This window comes from Aspergillus luchuensis, chromosome 1, assembly GCF_016861625.1.
Source record: "Aspergillus luchuensis IFO 4308 DNA, chromosome 1, nearly complete sequence".
In the NCBI taxonomy this organism is placed as follows: Eukaryota; Fungi; Ascomycota; class Eurotiomycetes; order Eurotiales; family Aspergillaceae; genus Aspergillus; species Aspergillus luchuensis.
In genome coordinates this window covers 1,007,330-1,023,554 of record NC_054849.1, presented here as the reverse complement: position 1 = coordinate 1,023,554, position 16,225 = coordinate 1,007,330, and the positions used below count along the sequence as shown (strand labels likewise).

Below are 16,225 nucleotides of genomic sequence, written 5' to 3'. Positions count from 1 at the left end.
AGCCGGGCGGGGAATGGGAAATACCGGCTGGCAAAGTGAATTGAAGCCGAAGGGGAAATAAAGCGACGAGCAGGCGGTGAAGAGGTCACATAAATTTGTCAATTGCCTTCCCCAGTCATTGGTCTGTAACTGCACTCTGAGTGGCGGAGAGTTTACTGCCACCTCACATTTGCCCCACTATGAGTTTAGCGCTGCGGACTTTTAAAGGGCCGGATGGTCGCGCTAGCTTGCGGCTCAGAAAACTCGTTGCCCCATCGCCGACTGACCTGACGTCCAACCGTCTCCCTTTCATCACCTCAACACGCCTCCTGTCCATCGCCCAACAACCCCGACCATCGCGCTTTGCATCGCGATATCACTTTCCGAGCTGGAGATATCGCCAAGATCGACCGTGACCCTCTTTTTTCCCGCCCTTTTCGAGCTTCGCGCAGTCGGTGGATAAGGTCGCAGGCGCCCTCGTGGCAAGGGCTGCCAGAGGCCTAGGCCGGCCAGTTTGCTCGCAAACATTTGCATCGTCGCTTCAGCCCATTTAGACTGTCTATAGATCAGTGCTTCCGACACGTCAGTTTCTGTCTTGCTCGGTCATATTTCGACTCCTTCGTCATCGCATACCACCGGAGAACGATCAACCGACGACACCAACCACCATCATGGCGAACGTGTACTTTCCCTATTCTAAGGCGCCTCTGCGCACCATCAAGGAGATCCAGTTTGGTTTGTTCTCACCCGAGGAGATCAAGCGGATGAGTGTGGTCCATGTTGAATATCCGGAGACGATGGTTTGTTTTTCCTGAAGTGCCGCCCACACCGACTGAACGTGGCAAAACGCTAACGCGGTAACACAACAAACAGGATGATCAACGGCAACGGCCGCGCACAAAGGGTTTGAACGATCCACGCTTGGGAACAATCGATCGGCAATGGAACTGTGAAACTTGTGAGGAAGGCCAGAAGGAGTGTCCTGGTCATTTCGGACATATTGAGCTTGCCACACCGGTTTATCATATTGGTATGTTATCGGCCAGCCAGGGGATTTTAGTCTCATGTTGTACGCTTGCTAACGTCTGCTCCAGGTTTCTTGACTAAGATCAAGAAGCTGCTTGAGACGGTCTGCCACAACTGTGGCAAGATCAAAGCCAATACGGTTAGTCATCCCTTATGGGATGGCAAATCTATCACGGCATATTTGCTGACATGAAACCAGTCCGACCCCAAGTTTTTAGAAGCCCTGCGCATGCGAGACCCCAAAAGACGATTCGACCACATCTGGCGACTGTCCAAAGACGTTCTTATCTGCGAAGCCGACCCTCCCCCGGACGATGACGAGCCCTTCTCGAAAGAGAACTCCAAACCCGTTCGGATGCACGGTGGTTGCGGTAATGCCCAACCTCAGATTCGTAAGGAAGGTATCACTCTTGTTGGAACGTGGAAGCCGAATAAGATGATGGACGAGATGGACATGCAGCAACCTGAGAAGAAGGTTATCACCCCGCAGGTTGCGTTGAACGTTTTCCGTAACATCTCTTACGAGGACGTTCGTATCATGGGTTTGAGCAATGACTATGCCCGTCCTGAGTGGATGATCATCACCGTCTTGCCGGTTCCCCCTCCTCCTGTTCGTCCCAGTGTGCTTGTCGGCGGCAGCACCAGCGGCCAGCGTGGTGAGGATGATCTGACATATAAGCTGGCTGAAATTGTCAGAGCCAACCAGAATGTTCAACGCTGTGAGCAGGAAGGCGCCCCAGAGCACGTCGTGCGCGAGTTCGAGTCGCTCTTGCAGTACCATGTCGCCACTTATATGGACAACGATATCGCTGGTCAGCCGAAGGCCATGCAGAAGTCGAATCGCCCAGTCAAGGCTATTCGGAGTCGTTTGAAGGGTAAGGAGGGTCGTTTACGACAGAACTTGATGGGTAAGCGTGTGGATTTCTCTGCACGTACTGTCATTACTGGTGACCCCAACTTGTCTCTTGAGGAGGTCGGTGTTCCGAAGAGTATAGCGAGAACCTTGACTTATCCCGAGGTTGTTACACCCTACAACATCGAGAAATTGCAGACTCTGGTCTCGAACGGTCCGAATGAACACCCGGGTGCTCGGTATATTGTCCGAGACAATGGCGAGCGCATTGATCTTCGTCATGCCAAGAGAGCCGGTGGTCAACAGTTGTTGTACGGATGGAAGGTTGAGCGTCACATCATGGACGGCGATGTCATTCTGTTCAATCGACAGCCCTCTCTTCACAAAGAGTCCATGATGGGTCACCGTGTTCGCGTCATGCCTTATTCCACTTTCCGGTTGAATTTGTCTGTCACTACCCCTTACAACGCCGATTTCGATGGTGATGAGATGAACTTGCACGTCCCTCAGAGCGAGGAATCGCGCGCGGAATTGAGTCAACTGGCATTGGTCCCCATGAACATCGTGTCTCCCCAGCGAAACGGCCCGCTCATGGGTATCGTGCAGGATACGCTGTGTGGTATTTACAAGATTTGCCGTCGTGATGTCTTCTTGACAAAGGATCAAGTCATGAACATCATGATGTGGGTTCCTGATTGGGATGGGGTGATTCCTCCCCCGGCAATTCTGAAGCCTAGACCTCGCTGGACAGGAAAGCAGATGATCAGTATGGCGCTTCCTTCTGGTCTTAACCTTCTGCGTGTGGACAAGGATAACTCGCCGCTTTCTGAGAAGTTCTCGCCTCTGGCTGACGGTGGTCTTCTTATCCACAACGGTCAACTGATGTATGGTATGTTCTCCAAGAAGACGGTTGGTGCTAGCGGTGGTGGTGTCATCCATACGATCTTTAACGAGTATGGTCATGGTACGGCTGTTGCTTTCTTCAATGGTGCGCAGAGAATTGTCAACTACTGGCTTTTGCACAACGGTTTCAGTATTGGTATCGGTGACACTATCCCCGATGAGCTTACAATCCAGCGGATTGAGAACTGTGTGCGCAACAGAAAGAAGGAGGTCGAGTCGATTACTGCAAGTGCTACTGACAACACTCTCGAGCCTCTACCCGGTATGAACGTCCGTGAGACCTTTGAGAGTAAGGTGTCTCGTGCTTTGAACAACGCTCGTGATGAGGCTGGTAGCGAAACCGAAAAGAGTTTGAAGGATCTGAACAACGCCATCCAGATGGCGCGGTCCGGTTCTAAGGGTTCGACTATTAACATTTCCCAGATGACTGCTGTGGTCGGACAACAGTCAGTCGAAGGAAAGCGTATTCCTTTCGGATTCAAGTACCGTACCTTGCCTCACTTCACCAAGGACGATTACTCTCCCGAATCCCGTGGATTTGTTGAAAACTCTTATCTGCGTGGTTTGACCCCCACCGAGTTTTTCTTCCACGCCATGGCTGGTAGAGAAGGTTTGATTGATACCGCTGTCAAGACCGCTGAAACTGGTTACATCCAACGTAAGCTGGTCAAGGCTCTTGAAGAAGTCATGGTCAAGTATGATGGCACTGTTCGGAACTCTTTGGGTGATATCATCCAGTTCATCTACGGAGAAGATGGTCTTGATGGTGCTCATATTGAGAACCAGCGGGTGGACATCATCAAGTGCTCGGATGACAAGTTCCGTGATCGTTTCCGTGTCGATCTGATGGATCCTGAGCGCACCCTGGGACCAGAGGTACTGGAGCAGGCCAACGAAATCGCAGGTGATGTCGAGGTCCAGAGACATCTGGATGAAGAATGGGAGGATCTTCTCAAGGATCGTGCATTCCTTCGCTCTGTGGCAAAGGAAGACGAGGAGATGATGCAGCTTCCAATCAATGTGCAGCGTATTCTGGAAACCGCCAGAACTACATTCAGGATCCGCGAGGGTACCATTAGCGATCTTCATCCCGCTGAGGTCATCCCTCAAGTGCGTTCTCTGCTGGATCGTTTGCTTGTGGTTCGCGGAGATGATATCATTTCGCGTGAAGCTCAAGAAAACGCGACCTTACTTTTCAAGGCCCAGCTTCGCAGCCGTCTCGCGTTCCGCAGATTGGTTACGGAGTACTCCATGAACAAGCTGGCATTCCAGCACGTTATTGGGGCTATTGAAAGCCGATTCGCCAAGGCTGGTGCCAACCCTGGCGAAATGGTTGGTGTGCTTGCTGCTCAGTCTATTGGTGAGCCTGCCACGCAGATGACACTGAACACTTTCCACTTTGCTGGTGTCTCGTCTAAGAACGTCACCTTGGGTGTTCCTCGTCTAAAGGAAATTTTGAACGTTGCTACCAACATCAAGACCCCCTCCATGACGGTCTACCAGGAAGCTGCTCGGTCATTTGACAAGGAGGGTGCCAAACAATTGCGTAGCGCTGTCGAACACACAAGCTTGCGTTCCGTTACGGAAGCAACCGAGATCTACTACGATCCCGATATCCAGACTACGGTCATCGAAAACGACCGGGATATGGTCGAGTCCTACTTCATCATTCCCGAAGATGTCACGGATGATGCGTCGCGCCAGTCCAAGTGGCTGCTCCGTATTATCCTCAGTCGGCCGAAGCTTCTGGATAAGGGTCTTACTGTGCAGGATGTCGCTTCTAGGATCAAGGCTGCCTACCCCAAGGATATCGCTGTCATCTTCAGTGATAACAACGCGGATGAGCAGGTTATCCGTATCCGTCAGATCCAGGATTACAAGGAGGACGAGGAGGATGACGACATCGAATACGATGTTACGCTTAAGAAGTTGGAGCAGCATCTCCTTGACACTCTTACCCTCCGTGGTGTTCCTGGCGTCGAGCGGGCGTTCATCAACGAGAAGAGCAAGGTCAGAGTTCTGGAAGATGGATCATTGTTCGCTAGCAAGACCGATCCGCTTTGCAAGGAGTGGGTTCTCGAAACAAGTGGCTCGTCTCTGGGTGAGGTTCTGGCAATCCCCGGTGTCGATGCTACTCGTACGTACTCCAACCAGTTTATCGAGGTTTTCGAGGTGTTTGGTATCGAAGCCGCACGGACAGCTGTTCTTCGCGAATTGACCCAGGTGCTTGCATTCGACGGTTCTTATGTCAACCACCGCCATTTGGCGCTACTGGTCGATGTCATGACTGTACGAGGCTACCTGACACCTGTCACTCGACACGGTATCAACCGTGCTGATAACGGTGCACTCATGCGTTGTTCGTTCGAAGAAACCGTCGAGATTCTGTTGGAAGCGGCCGCTTTCGGAGAGCTGGACGATTGCCGTGGTGTTTCTGAGAACCTTATTTTGGGCCAGATGGCTCCTGCTGGTACCGGAGAGTTCGATATCTACCTTGACCAGAACCTCATGAACACTGTCGTGTCGAACAATGCTCGCTTCGGTGTTATGGGAGCGATCGGCGCCAAGGATGCCATCATCTCCGACGGTGCTGCTACTCAGTATGACACGGGCTCGCCTATGCAGGAGAGTGCTTACATCGGCACTCCCGACCCCGAGTCGAACTTCTCCCCCATTCGCCAAGCCGGTGCCGAGACTCCTGGTGGCTTCACCGAATACCAGCCTACTGGCGGCTTTGGAGGCGGGTTCAGTCCGGCAGCTACAAGCCCAGCTGGCTATTCCCCCAGCAGTCCGTTCAGCGCGAACCCGACGTCGCCTGGCTACTCCCCGACCTCGAGTTATTCTCCCACGTCACCGGGTATGGCTATCACCAGTCCTCGTTTCATGTCGACGTCTCCTGGGTTCTCCCCAGCGAGTCCGTCATTTGCTCCGACATCACCAGCATACTCTCCTACCTCTCCTGCGTATGGCCAGGCATCTCCCACGTCGCCATCGTACTCGCCAACTTCGCCAGGGTTCTCGCCAACATCGCCGAACTACAGTCCTACTTCACCCAGTTTCAGCCCGGCTTCACCGGCCTTTAGCCCAACCTCGCCTAGCTACAGCCCGACAAGCCCTGCTGTTGGTGGTGTTGGCCGGCATCTGTCACCCACTTCTCCTACCTCACCTAAGTACACGCCTACTTCGCCTGGGTGGTCTCCTACGAGCCCCCAGACGTATTCTCCTACATCTCCCAACTTTGCCGGCTCGCCGACGTCACCTGGAGGACCAACGTCTCCTGGCTACAGCCCGACGTCGCCGGCTTTCAGCCCTACGTAAGTCACTCATGAGCAACGATTGAATATCATTTGGTCGCTAACCAAGCATGCAGATCTCCACGCCAGTGAAATCCTAAGATGGTTGCTTTGCTCCTTTCTGACCTTCGCTGTATCATTGTACTATCACCTACCTCCCAGACGACCTCTAAGAGGAACAAAAGAAAAAAACATCTTGCATTGTATGTTGCGGAATTGGTTGGTTATTTCATGCAGAATTTGGGGCGCCTGTAGCCTTTCCCTTTCACCCATCCGTTTTTAAACTGTATGTTTTTCTCTTCTTGCGTCAGCCTGCAGGTCGATCCCCTTATTATCCCGTATTAGTTTCCTTTCCTACTTTTTCTTATTTTCGAGCCAGCCTGCTGAAATTGCGAACGGTTTTGTGGGTTGGTGATATTCTGTGTTTTGCTTGTTTTCTTTCCCCTTTTTTCGCACATTGAACTACCAAGCGTTTAGACTTGAGGATGCTTGTGGACCATGACTCGGTTATGAGAATACGATGGTCCTCTCCGGAGATGGTGTTGTTTTCTCTGAGTTTGCATCGAGGACGAGTTATTGCGTGTATTGCTGCGATCGATCAGTATCCCTATGCTTTGTACACAGACGACTGCAGATGGGTTATGGACGAGACCGGAGGTCAATAATAATGAAAATGGTTGCCAAAACATGTGCCATATAGTGATCAAGAGTAGTAGTAGATGTACTTGTAGTCTAGATAGTAATGTAGTGAAGGAGCCAAGAACGTCGGCGAAATGAAGCTCCGCAACGCCAGGTGGCCCGTTCCGCATCGGGGCCGAGCAAGCAACTCCCCCGAGTCTCCAGTGCTCATCTTCACTGTCAGCTCCTCCCCCTCTCTTACTTATCGGAAGCTCGAGCACAGAGTCGCCATGCGCCTCTCACTGTTCACTCCTACCCATCTCTCTCACACAACATGAAGAACTGGTGGCTGTGGCGTTTCCTGCCGTTGGCGCTTCGTGAGTCTCACTGTGGAGCTTAGCCGCATCACGCGATAGCTACTGACCTCCAAGCAACACTTTCCAGTGCTTCTGCAGACGCTTGCGGTTGAACATAATGGACAGCCCGACAAACAAGAACCCTTAACAGATGTCGTTTCTGAATCATATGCACATGCTGAGTCCTCGAGCGGGCCCGAGGGCTCTAACAGCCTACCGGGACACGGTGAGCAGCCCTGCGTGCATGATGCCAGCGCACTCATCCTTGCTAACAACTAGATTCTTGATGTACCAATAGAACACGTTGAAAATGCCCTTCGAATTCTCCGAGAAAGCAAAATCCCCATAGTCACTCACGAGAAACCGTCCGGTCTACTGGGATACACTTGGCATTACGCCCAGGAAGCCTTCCGAATCCTATTCATGAACGGACCGCAGCCGGATGGGACACATAAGCAGAAACTCGATCCAAATGTTGCAAAGGCTGCGAACGAACTCAAGATTGCGGCGCAGGAGGACCAAAACCCCGATGCAATCTTCCTCTTAGCGGAAATGAACTTCTACGGCAACTTCACCCACCCGAGAGACTTCAAGCAGGCTTTCCATTGGTACCAGACCTTGGCGTCGTCGACTGGAAACGGTACGGCACAATATATGCTTGGGTTTATGTATGCAACGGGTGTCGGAGGTGCGGTGGAGCGCGACCAGGCTAAGGCCCTGTTATACCACACCTTTGCGGCCGAAGCGGGCAATACGAAGTCGGAAATGACCCTCGCGTATCGCTACCACGCTGGAATCGGGGCTCCTAGAGATTGCGACCAAGCGACTTATTACTACAAGAAGGTGGCCGACAAGGCTATTGATTACTACCGATCTGGACCGCCCGGTGGCAATAGCATGATCCGCGAGTCCTACCGTTGGGCGGACGAAGAGGGTGGTGTTTATGGTGAAGGCGCCAGTGTATCGACGCCTGCGCGCGATGGAACGCATTCGAGCACGGAAGCCAGCTTGGAAGACGTCCTGGAGTACTTGGATCTGATGTCGAGAAAGGGCGAACTGAAGGCTACTTTCAGCTTGGGAAAGATGCACTATGAAGGGGGTCGCGGCTTGCCTCGGAATTTCCGCAAGTCGATGAATTACTTCAGACAGGTCACCAAGCGGTACTGGAATAAAGACGGTTCGGTGAACCCCAACCATCCTGTTGGTGTTGAGAAGCTGGCTTCGAAAGCAGCAGGCCATATTGGCATGATGTACCTGCGGGGCGAGGGGGTGGAGCAGAACTTTGCAACCGCTCAGACTTGGTTTAGGCGTGGACTCGCGAACGGTGATGCGCTCTGCCAGCATGAGCTCGGACTGATGTACCTGCATGGCTATGGCGTAACACCAGATGCGTTCAGAGCTGCATCATACTTTAAGGCTGCGGCCGAGCAGGACTTCCCGGCCGCTGAAACGAGACTGGGTGCCCTGTTTTTGGACCAAGGCGATGTCCAGACCGCCACCCGCTATTTCGAACTCGCTGCGCGCTGGGGCTGGATGGAAGCCTTCTACTACCTTGCAGAACTGTCCAACAATGGGGTTGGGCGGAAACGACACTGCGGAATGGCCGCGTCTTACTATAAGATGGTCGCCGAGAGGGCGGAAGTTATCCACTCATCCTTTGAGGAAGCGAACACCGCATATGAGAACGGAGACAAGGAACGGGCATTCATCCCCGCTCTGATGGCTGCGGAGCAGGGCTACGAGCATGCGCAGTCCAATGTTGCGTTCCTGCTGGACGAGCAGCGGTCTTTGTTCGCCATTGACACCATCCTCCCAGGAGCCAAGAAGAGCAGACCAGCTCTGCTGCGAAATGCGGCGCTGGCTCTTATCTATTGGACACGCTCCGCCAAACAGGCGAACATCGACTCCTTGCTCAAGATGGGCGATTACTACCTAACGGGCATGGGCATCGCCGCGGATGCGGAGAAGGCCTCGACCTGCTACCACACCGCAGCCGAAGTGCACTACAGCGCACAGGCGTACTGGAACCTGGGATGGATGCATGAGAATGGTGTTGCCGTGGACCAAGACTTCCACATGGCCAAGCGATACTACGATCTCGCGCTGGAGACTAGCTCCGAGGCGTATCTGCCCGTGAAGCTCAGTCTGCTTAAACTGCGGATGCGGGGATACTGGAACTGGCTGACGAACGGAGACATCAATCCCATCCAGGAGGAAGAAGGTAAGCAACCCCCACGTAATTACCGCTGAGAAGATCCGAACAGCCACACTTACACACCAACGCAGAAGTGAGATCGCATCGAACCCTGAAGGAATTCATCGCTACTTTTATCCAGAACAACGAGGAAGAAGAGGCCGCCTTCCGCGCACAGATGTACAAACAGGACGAGGAGGACGAACTCATGTCGAGCAATCGCCTGGACGACCACCGCGAAGACGGCTACTACGACGAGCTGGAGCTCGATATTGATGATAGCTTTCTGGAGGGATTGCTCATTCTCAGTCTTGCCGCAACGCTGCTCGTGCTTGTGTATATGAGACAGCAGCGCAACCGCCAGCGTCAGAACGACAACGGCGGCGCGAATGCGGCGGCAGGAGGCAATGCCAATAATGATCGGGGAATGTTCCCTCGCCCGGGCGAGCCAGGTTTCAATGATTGGCTTGCTGGGGCGGTAGGTCATTAATGATATAGAATTGTGCTTTTCGCAGTAATGTATATGCTTGATTTAGCTAAAGTACACGAATGATACCTTCCTAATTAGCTACCATCTACCGAGTATGTAGAGAAGTGATTGAGTATCGATCTTATATCAGCTGACTTGTCTTATCGATAAGCACTTTTACTTTCCACTTCATACTTCTTCCAAGTTCATACTTACACCATCCCCACAATCTATCCCAAATACACATCCACCTCATCCAAGCATTGATCTTTTTGAACCCAAGAAACCAGTCTATCAGAAAGACTCACACACAATGAACCCAAACCAAACACCAACCCCCAATCTCAAACGCCGCCGTCTAAACACCACCACAACAACCCTATCATCACCCTCATCAACGCTCACCAAACCATTCAAATCGCCTCTGCGCAGACCAGCCCAAGCCCAAGTCCAAGCACCAGCACCAGCCCCAGATACCACCAGCACTACCACAACTACCACAAACACATCCTCTTCATCCTCCAAAGACACAACACCCGCCACCCCCAAACCCAACCCCTCATCTTTCACCACCCCAGTCCCCAAGCCCACCCCCAAAGAAAAGAGAGAACAGAAGCAAAAAGAAGAAGAAGAAGACCCCTCCCTCTTTACCCTCCGCACCACCCACCGGCACCTCCAATCCCGACTCCTCTCTCTCCGCACAGAAATAGAAACAGTTACTCAGGCGCAGCGCATCGAGGAATCCCACCGCGATGAGGAACTAGAGAAGTTGATTGTGAAGTGGAGGGGTGTGGGGCAAAGGGTTGCGGAGGAGGTGTTTGAGGGCGCGAGGGAGCGGGTTGTGAGGATGGGGGGTGTGAGGGGGTGGCAGGGGATGGAAATGAGTAGGAGTAAGGGTGGTGGTGGTGGGTGGTGGGAGGATGGTGATAATGATCATGAGAATAGTAGCTATGGTCATGAGGAGAAGGGTGGGGGTAAGGAGAAGGTTTGTATTATCCTTTATTCTTCTTTTCTGCTTGGTTGGTGTATTGTGGATTGGAGATGTGCTGATGTATCTGTGTGGTAGGACGAGGAAGAAGATGAGGAAGAGGAGGAAGAGTTCACGATAGGGATGATGTTGAAGTCGATGGGGATCGATTTCAAGGTTATTGGGTATGATGGGGAGGGGCAGAGGTGGGTATGATTCTGCTGGGTCAATTGTATTGATGTGGATGTGGTGGAGATACTATGAATGTGATTGCTGTATGTCTATGTATCTGGGAGAGCAGTCTACTTGCTAGGCCGATGATGAAAAGCCAGCTATAATATGAACAAAACAAGCGTGTGATCAATTTATGCTAACGCTATACTGCAAATACTCCCTATTGTGACCGCAATTTGCAAACTCCTAACTCATTATGCCATCCTGGCCCATACATATGTTCTCGCTTGTTTCACGCCATCCCGTATCGTAACTGCTCTGTAGAAAAGTCCATAACACAAAATGAACAAAGAAAGGAAGCTTTATCCAGATAGTCTTCCTCAACATTAAATGATGTCCATGCCATCAATATCATCACCATCAATGTCCTCCATATTGTCAGCAATAGCACCGCTCAGGGCCATCTGGGAAGGCTTCGGATCCTTATTTGATCCGTATCCTTCTCCGAAAGCACCAACCATCTCCAACTCGGGCCCGGCGATGATACGACCCTCGGTGTCGACTACCTCGCACAGATCGATCAAACTCTGCCGGCTTAGAGACTTGAAGCCATCAGTCCGGACAACACGTCCCCAATTGGCAAGGCAGAATTGAGCGGCACGACGCATCAGCCACTCTTCGTTCGTGCGCCCTGCACGCTCCCAGATGATTGCAGCGTTCTCTACATCCAATTCGCGACTGAGGCGATTGACGCAAAGTAAACGCAACTTGGGCATGTCGTACATATTCGCCATGACGAGCATTCCCGCAACGTCGATGATATCAGAACAAAACTCCAAATGACCGGCGATACTATCTGTATACAGATAGTAGATAAACGCACGCACAACCGAGTACGGCTCGGGGATGTGCATCCTGTTTGCATGATATTCAGCCATTTGAGCCGAATAAAGCCTCTTGAAGTGGGGCCATCGCAGCTGCAGAATGATCCGGTGCACGTGAATCGGAGGTGAAGTAGGTGTGTTGGGGGAGAGGAAGGCTGGCTCTGATTGTGAAGTGGGGGTGTCCCCCTCATCGTCCGAGTCAACATGATCGTCTGAATTAGCGGTGATGATAAAGTCTGCACCGCTACCAGACTCTGGTGGTTGATCAAACGCTGCCGAAAGGTCTGCTCCTAAACCGGACAAAGGGCCCATCCCTGTTGGTTCGGAAAGCGACGTCCGGCTTTGACTGGGCGAGAAGGCAGACAGCTCGTTTCCCAGTAAGCCGTATCTCTCAAGGTCAATGCAGAGCACCTCGCTCATGTTATTCTCATCACTATTTCCCGGAGTGGCACCGGTGTCGAGGCTACTACCAAGTAGCCACGCTTTGGTACCGTCAGCGTTCACAGTGCAATAATGCCATCTAAAGCCCGGCTTGAAGATTTCCTGCCCGTCAGCCAACCGCTGCCAACGTAAAGCGTCCAGATCCAGTGATGACAGGTTGCACTCATAAGTACGCACTGTCTCGGACGGAGTGATCAGATCCAGGAGCACCCCAGATGCATAGGCCTGAAAGTGAGTGCCAGAGAACAGTGCAGGAACGTGAGGGCCGGACTTGAACCGAAGACAAGAAATGGCGCCCGGAGCGATCGGTTTCCGACGATTGCCATTGCGAACTTGGACACTCCCGGAATTCGCTGCATAGCTGCCGGACCGGCCCGAGAGCTGTTGCGGGGGGCTACTAAAGATAGCGTCTGGACTATAAGTAATCCTGCTGGTTGGCGCTGGGGAATCCACGGTACCTTGTGAAGTTGCCGTTCCAAGAGACGGAATGCCTTTGAGATCCAGCCACCAGATATCCGTTGTACGTTCCATGTCAGGATCGAGACCTCCAAAGATCCAGAGGCGGCCGCCCCAAACCCAGGCGATGTGGTCGAAACGAGCCGTGAATCTCCAGGTGCGAGACCAGGTCCAGGTTTTCAGGTCCAGATACGACAAGTCGTCGAGGATCACATTGTTCTCGCCGGTTACCCCTCCCATGATGAAGAGCTTCTCATCGTGGATGACGGCAGCATGGCGAGCCCTTCCTCGGGGAATTGGTCCATGGATTTCCGGCTGAGTCCAGGTAGAGGTTGAGATGTCCAGGATGACAACGTCAGATAGATGATCGCGGTGTTCATTTTCTCCACCAAATACAATCAACTTATCACCTTGGTAGAGGGTAGCCGTATGACCTACAACGATTGAGAGTATGAATTAGTACAATTTGCGTTTCCTTATCGTAAGTATGTGGGGAAACTAACCCATGCGGACACCGGGAATGTCACCATAGTTATCAACCAGTTCCCACCGAAGAGTACTGAGATTCAAACGCAAGACGTGGTTGTAAACTATTTTAGCAAGTGTAAAGCATTAGTATTAGACTTGAACGATGAATAGTGTGAGATATAAGCATATGCACCTTCATCAGTGTACTGATCAAAGCCGCCGAAAGCGTAGATCTGGTCATTATTGCAATACGTCACCGACGCATTGACCAGGCAGGCTGGCACATGGCCTTGTGCCTTGCGGATGCTTGGGCGGTAATCCGCACCGCTACGGCGACCATCACTGGGACTAGGGGGCATGAGGAATGTGGACGCCGGTCTCTGAAGGGTGGAGGAGAGGGGAGTCATCGGATTAGGAGTCCTGGACGACCCGGTCCAACGCGGTGGGTCAGCGTGGAACGGCGAAAAGGGCGACGAAGCGTTACTATTCCTGGCGGTAGTGGAGGATAGCCGCGCCATTAGGGTCCGACAGAAAAGACGGGCCCAGGGGGTCAAAAAAGGTGGATAACCAAAGGGCAAAGATGGTGAATCAAGAGATGAATCAGTAGTAACACCCACTCCCCTCACATACTGATGCTGATCGCAGTTACCCCACGTCTCTTGTCAGCGGCAAGAGAAAAAAAAAAAAGGAAAATGAAAAGGAGAGAAACGGCAAGCGCCAAGCCGATCGTCGCCGAAAAGGGAAGAGCCGCATGTCAGGTGGCAATCTAACCTAAACGGGACTAGGGCAGCCGTACCTCCAGTAACCGGCGTTGCCATGGGTGAGCAGAACTATATCCTTTATTTACTCCCTTTTCCTCCTTCACCCCCGTCCCCTCCTCTTCCTCCTCTTCATCATCTTCCTTGTTCTTTGCCATTTATCTGCTACTAATTGCATACCATATTGCGTGGGATTGGTATTCCCTGCTTGCATTCAATACTACTGTATCGCGGTTAGGTCTTCTTCGTCCTGTGTCCAAGCCAGCGTGACTGGGATTGGCCCTGCCAACGGACCTTGAAGGCACTTCTCTCTTGATACCCTCCCCTATTTCTCAAAAAGTAAATATATATCAGCATGGCTACACCTACAGTTTCGACTCCCGTGAAGACTCACCATGGGATCTTCTCCACTAAGACGGCTGGTGGCCGCATGCCCCTTACGCCTTCACCACGCACTCGCGCGGGAAGTGTGACGTCAAACCACTCCTCCCCATTCACACCTCCGTGTGGTGCTCAAGAATCGGGCAAGGAGCATGGAAAGTCTGTCTATGGTGGTAACCTCTCTTCATACTTCGCCAAGTCTGTCTCGAGGACAGCCCGCAACTACCGCGAATCCCCCAAGTCCAACATCGCCCGTGCTCGCACGCGCAAGTCTCCCAGACACCTTGAGCTGGGTGTATCAGAATGGGCCTTGACTGGCACTGGTCCTTCATCACAGACTCCTACCAAGGAGCGCCTGCGGAAAGAGGTCGTGAAGAAGGAGGTGACCAAGGAAGTGGCCAGGAAAGAACCGCCGAAGAAGGAGGCAATCAAGAAGGAGGTGTCGAGGAAGGAAGCGCCTAGGAAGGAGATTACCACTCGGACTACGAGATCAGGAAAGACAACCGTTCGCATTCCCCACAACGCAGGTGACAGATTCATCCCGAACCGTACTGCCAGTGAGGGACTTGTGACTGCTGGCACAGCCAAGCCAGAGGAGAGCCAACGACCAAAGACCAGTAGCAGCGATGGATCCTCCGTCCTTGCCAATGCCGCGAGTGCATTCGACATTGGAGGCCGCGGAACAGATGAAGACATCACCGCAGCTCTGGAGAGCCTTGGTCTCGAGGATAACGAGCCAACGACTTCATACACCAAGCCAGCACCGGATGCTGTTGCGTACGAGTCATCCTTGGCAGATGCCTGTGGTGTCAACCTGAACACTCGTATCCTGGCCTTCAAGCCGCCACCCCCAGAGTCTTCCAAGCCCATTGATCTGCGCGCTCAGTACAACCGCCCTCTCAAGCCTGCCAAATCTCAGTCCGCTCAGTTCCGCCGACGTGTTCAAACCGCTCCTGAGCGTGTTCTGGACGCCCCTGGTCTCCTCGACGATTACTACCTCAATCTGCTGGATTGGAGCTCTGGCAACCAGGTTGCAATTGGCCTGGAGCGCAATGTTTACGTGTGGTCTGCCGACTCAGGGTCGGTCAGCTGCCTGCTGGAGACTGCACCTGACACCTACGTGAGCAGTGTAAAGTGGAGTGGTGATGGCGCCTATGTCGGTGTCGGTCTCGGAACTGGTGAAGTCCAAATCTGGGATGTCGAGGAAGGAACCAAGCTTCGCAGTATGTTTGGCCATGACTCGCGTGTAGGTGTCATGGGCTGGTCGAAGCACACATTATCTACCGGTGCCCGCAGTGGTCTGGTATTCAACCACGATGTTCGCATCGCACAGCACAAGGTTGCCGAGCTGGTCTCGCACACCTCTGAAGTCTGTGGTCTGGAGTGGAGACCCGATGGTGCTCAGCTCGCCACCGGTGGTAACGATAATCTGGTTAATATCTGGGATGCTCGCTCTCTCAGCGCGCCTAAGTTCACCAAGACCAACCACCGCGCTGCCGTTAAGGCCCTCAGTTGGTGCCCCTGGCAGTTGAACCTACTTGCCACCGGTGGAGGTTCTTATGACCGTCACATCCACTTCTGGAACACTACTACTGGTGCTCGTACGAACAGCATCGACACCGGCTCCCAGGTCACCAGCTTGAGATGGAGCAACCACTACCGCGAGATTGTCAGCTCGAGTGGATTCCCTGACAACTCGCTGAGCATCTGGAGTTATCCCACTCTGGTCCGGAACGTCGAGATTCCTGCCCACGAGACCCGTGTGTTGCACAGCTGCCTTAGCCCAGATGGGCAACTCCTGGCCACCGCAGCCGCTGACGAGAGTCTGAAGTTCTGGAAGATTTTCGAGCGCAAGCCTGGAACCAGCGCTGCAGCCTCTCGGGAGGGTGGTGTTGGCAGCAAGGCTCAGATGACCAAATCCATGACCATTCGGTAAATTGGTTGGTCATCTGTAATTTCTTCTGATCTTTTTATTTTTTCTTCTTCGATGACTATATTTCGGGTT

General features: G+C 52.7%; 5 protein-coding genes across 5 annotated transcripts; 4 read left to right on the top strand and 1 right to left on the bottom strand.

The window, feature by feature from the left end:
• Positions 1-650: 650 nt before the first annotated feature.
• Positions 651-6,147, top strand: RPB1 (DNA-directed RNA polymerase II subunit RPB1; the record flags this gene model as incomplete). Its single annotated transcript, XM_041686190.1, has 5 exons — positions 651-779; positions 853-1,009; positions 1,074-1,144; positions 1,205-6,075; positions 6,132-6,147. The coding sequence occupies 5 exons, from the start codon at positions 651-653 to the stop codon at positions 6,145-6,147; spliced, it is 5,244 nt and encodes a 1,747-aa protein (XP_041537068.1).
• Positions 6,148-7,006: 859 nt separating this feature from the next.
• On the top strand, positions 7,007-9,712 carry HRD3 (ubiquitin ligase complex subunit HRD3; the record flags this gene model as incomplete). The annotated part of the gene is made up of 4 exons (XM_041686179.1): positions 7,007-7,049; positions 7,117-7,254; positions 7,327-9,249; positions 9,315-9,712. The coding sequence occupies 4 exons, from the start codon at positions 7,007-7,009 to the stop codon at positions 9,710-9,712; spliced, it is 2,502 nt and encodes an 833-aa protein (XP_041537067.1).
• Positions 9,713-10,004: 292 nt separating this feature from the next.
• On the top strand, positions 10,005-10,874 carry AKAW2_10346A (putative DNA repair protein Dds20/Mei5; the record flags this gene model as incomplete). The annotated part of the gene is made up of 2 exons (XM_041686168.1): positions 10,005-10,676; positions 10,758-10,874. The coding sequence occupies 2 exons, from the start codon at positions 10,005-10,007 to the stop codon at positions 10,872-10,874; spliced, it is 789 nt and encodes a 262-aa protein (XP_041537066.1).
• Positions 10,875-11,218: 344 nt separating this feature from the next.
• AKAW2_10345S (Kelch motif domain protein) lies at positions 11,219-13,599 on the bottom strand (the record flags this gene model as incomplete). The annotated part of the gene is made up of 4 exons (XM_041686157.1): positions 11,219-12,567; positions 12,616-13,047; positions 13,117-13,203; positions 13,275-13,599. The coding sequence occupies 4 exons, from the start codon at positions 13,597-13,599 to the stop codon at positions 11,219-11,221; spliced, it is 2,193 nt and encodes a 730-aa protein (XP_041537065.1).
• A 595-nt stretch (positions 13,600-14,194) lies between these two features.
• CDC20 (WD40 repeat domain-containing protein) lies at positions 14,195-16,156 on the top strand (the record flags this gene model as incomplete). Its single annotated transcript, XM_041686146.1, has 1 exon — positions 14,195-16,156. One exon carries the CDS (start codon positions 14,195-14,197, stop codon positions 16,154-16,156), a length of 1,962 nt encoding a protein of 653 aa, XP_041537064.1.
• Positions 16,157-16,225: the final 69 nt, after the last annotated feature.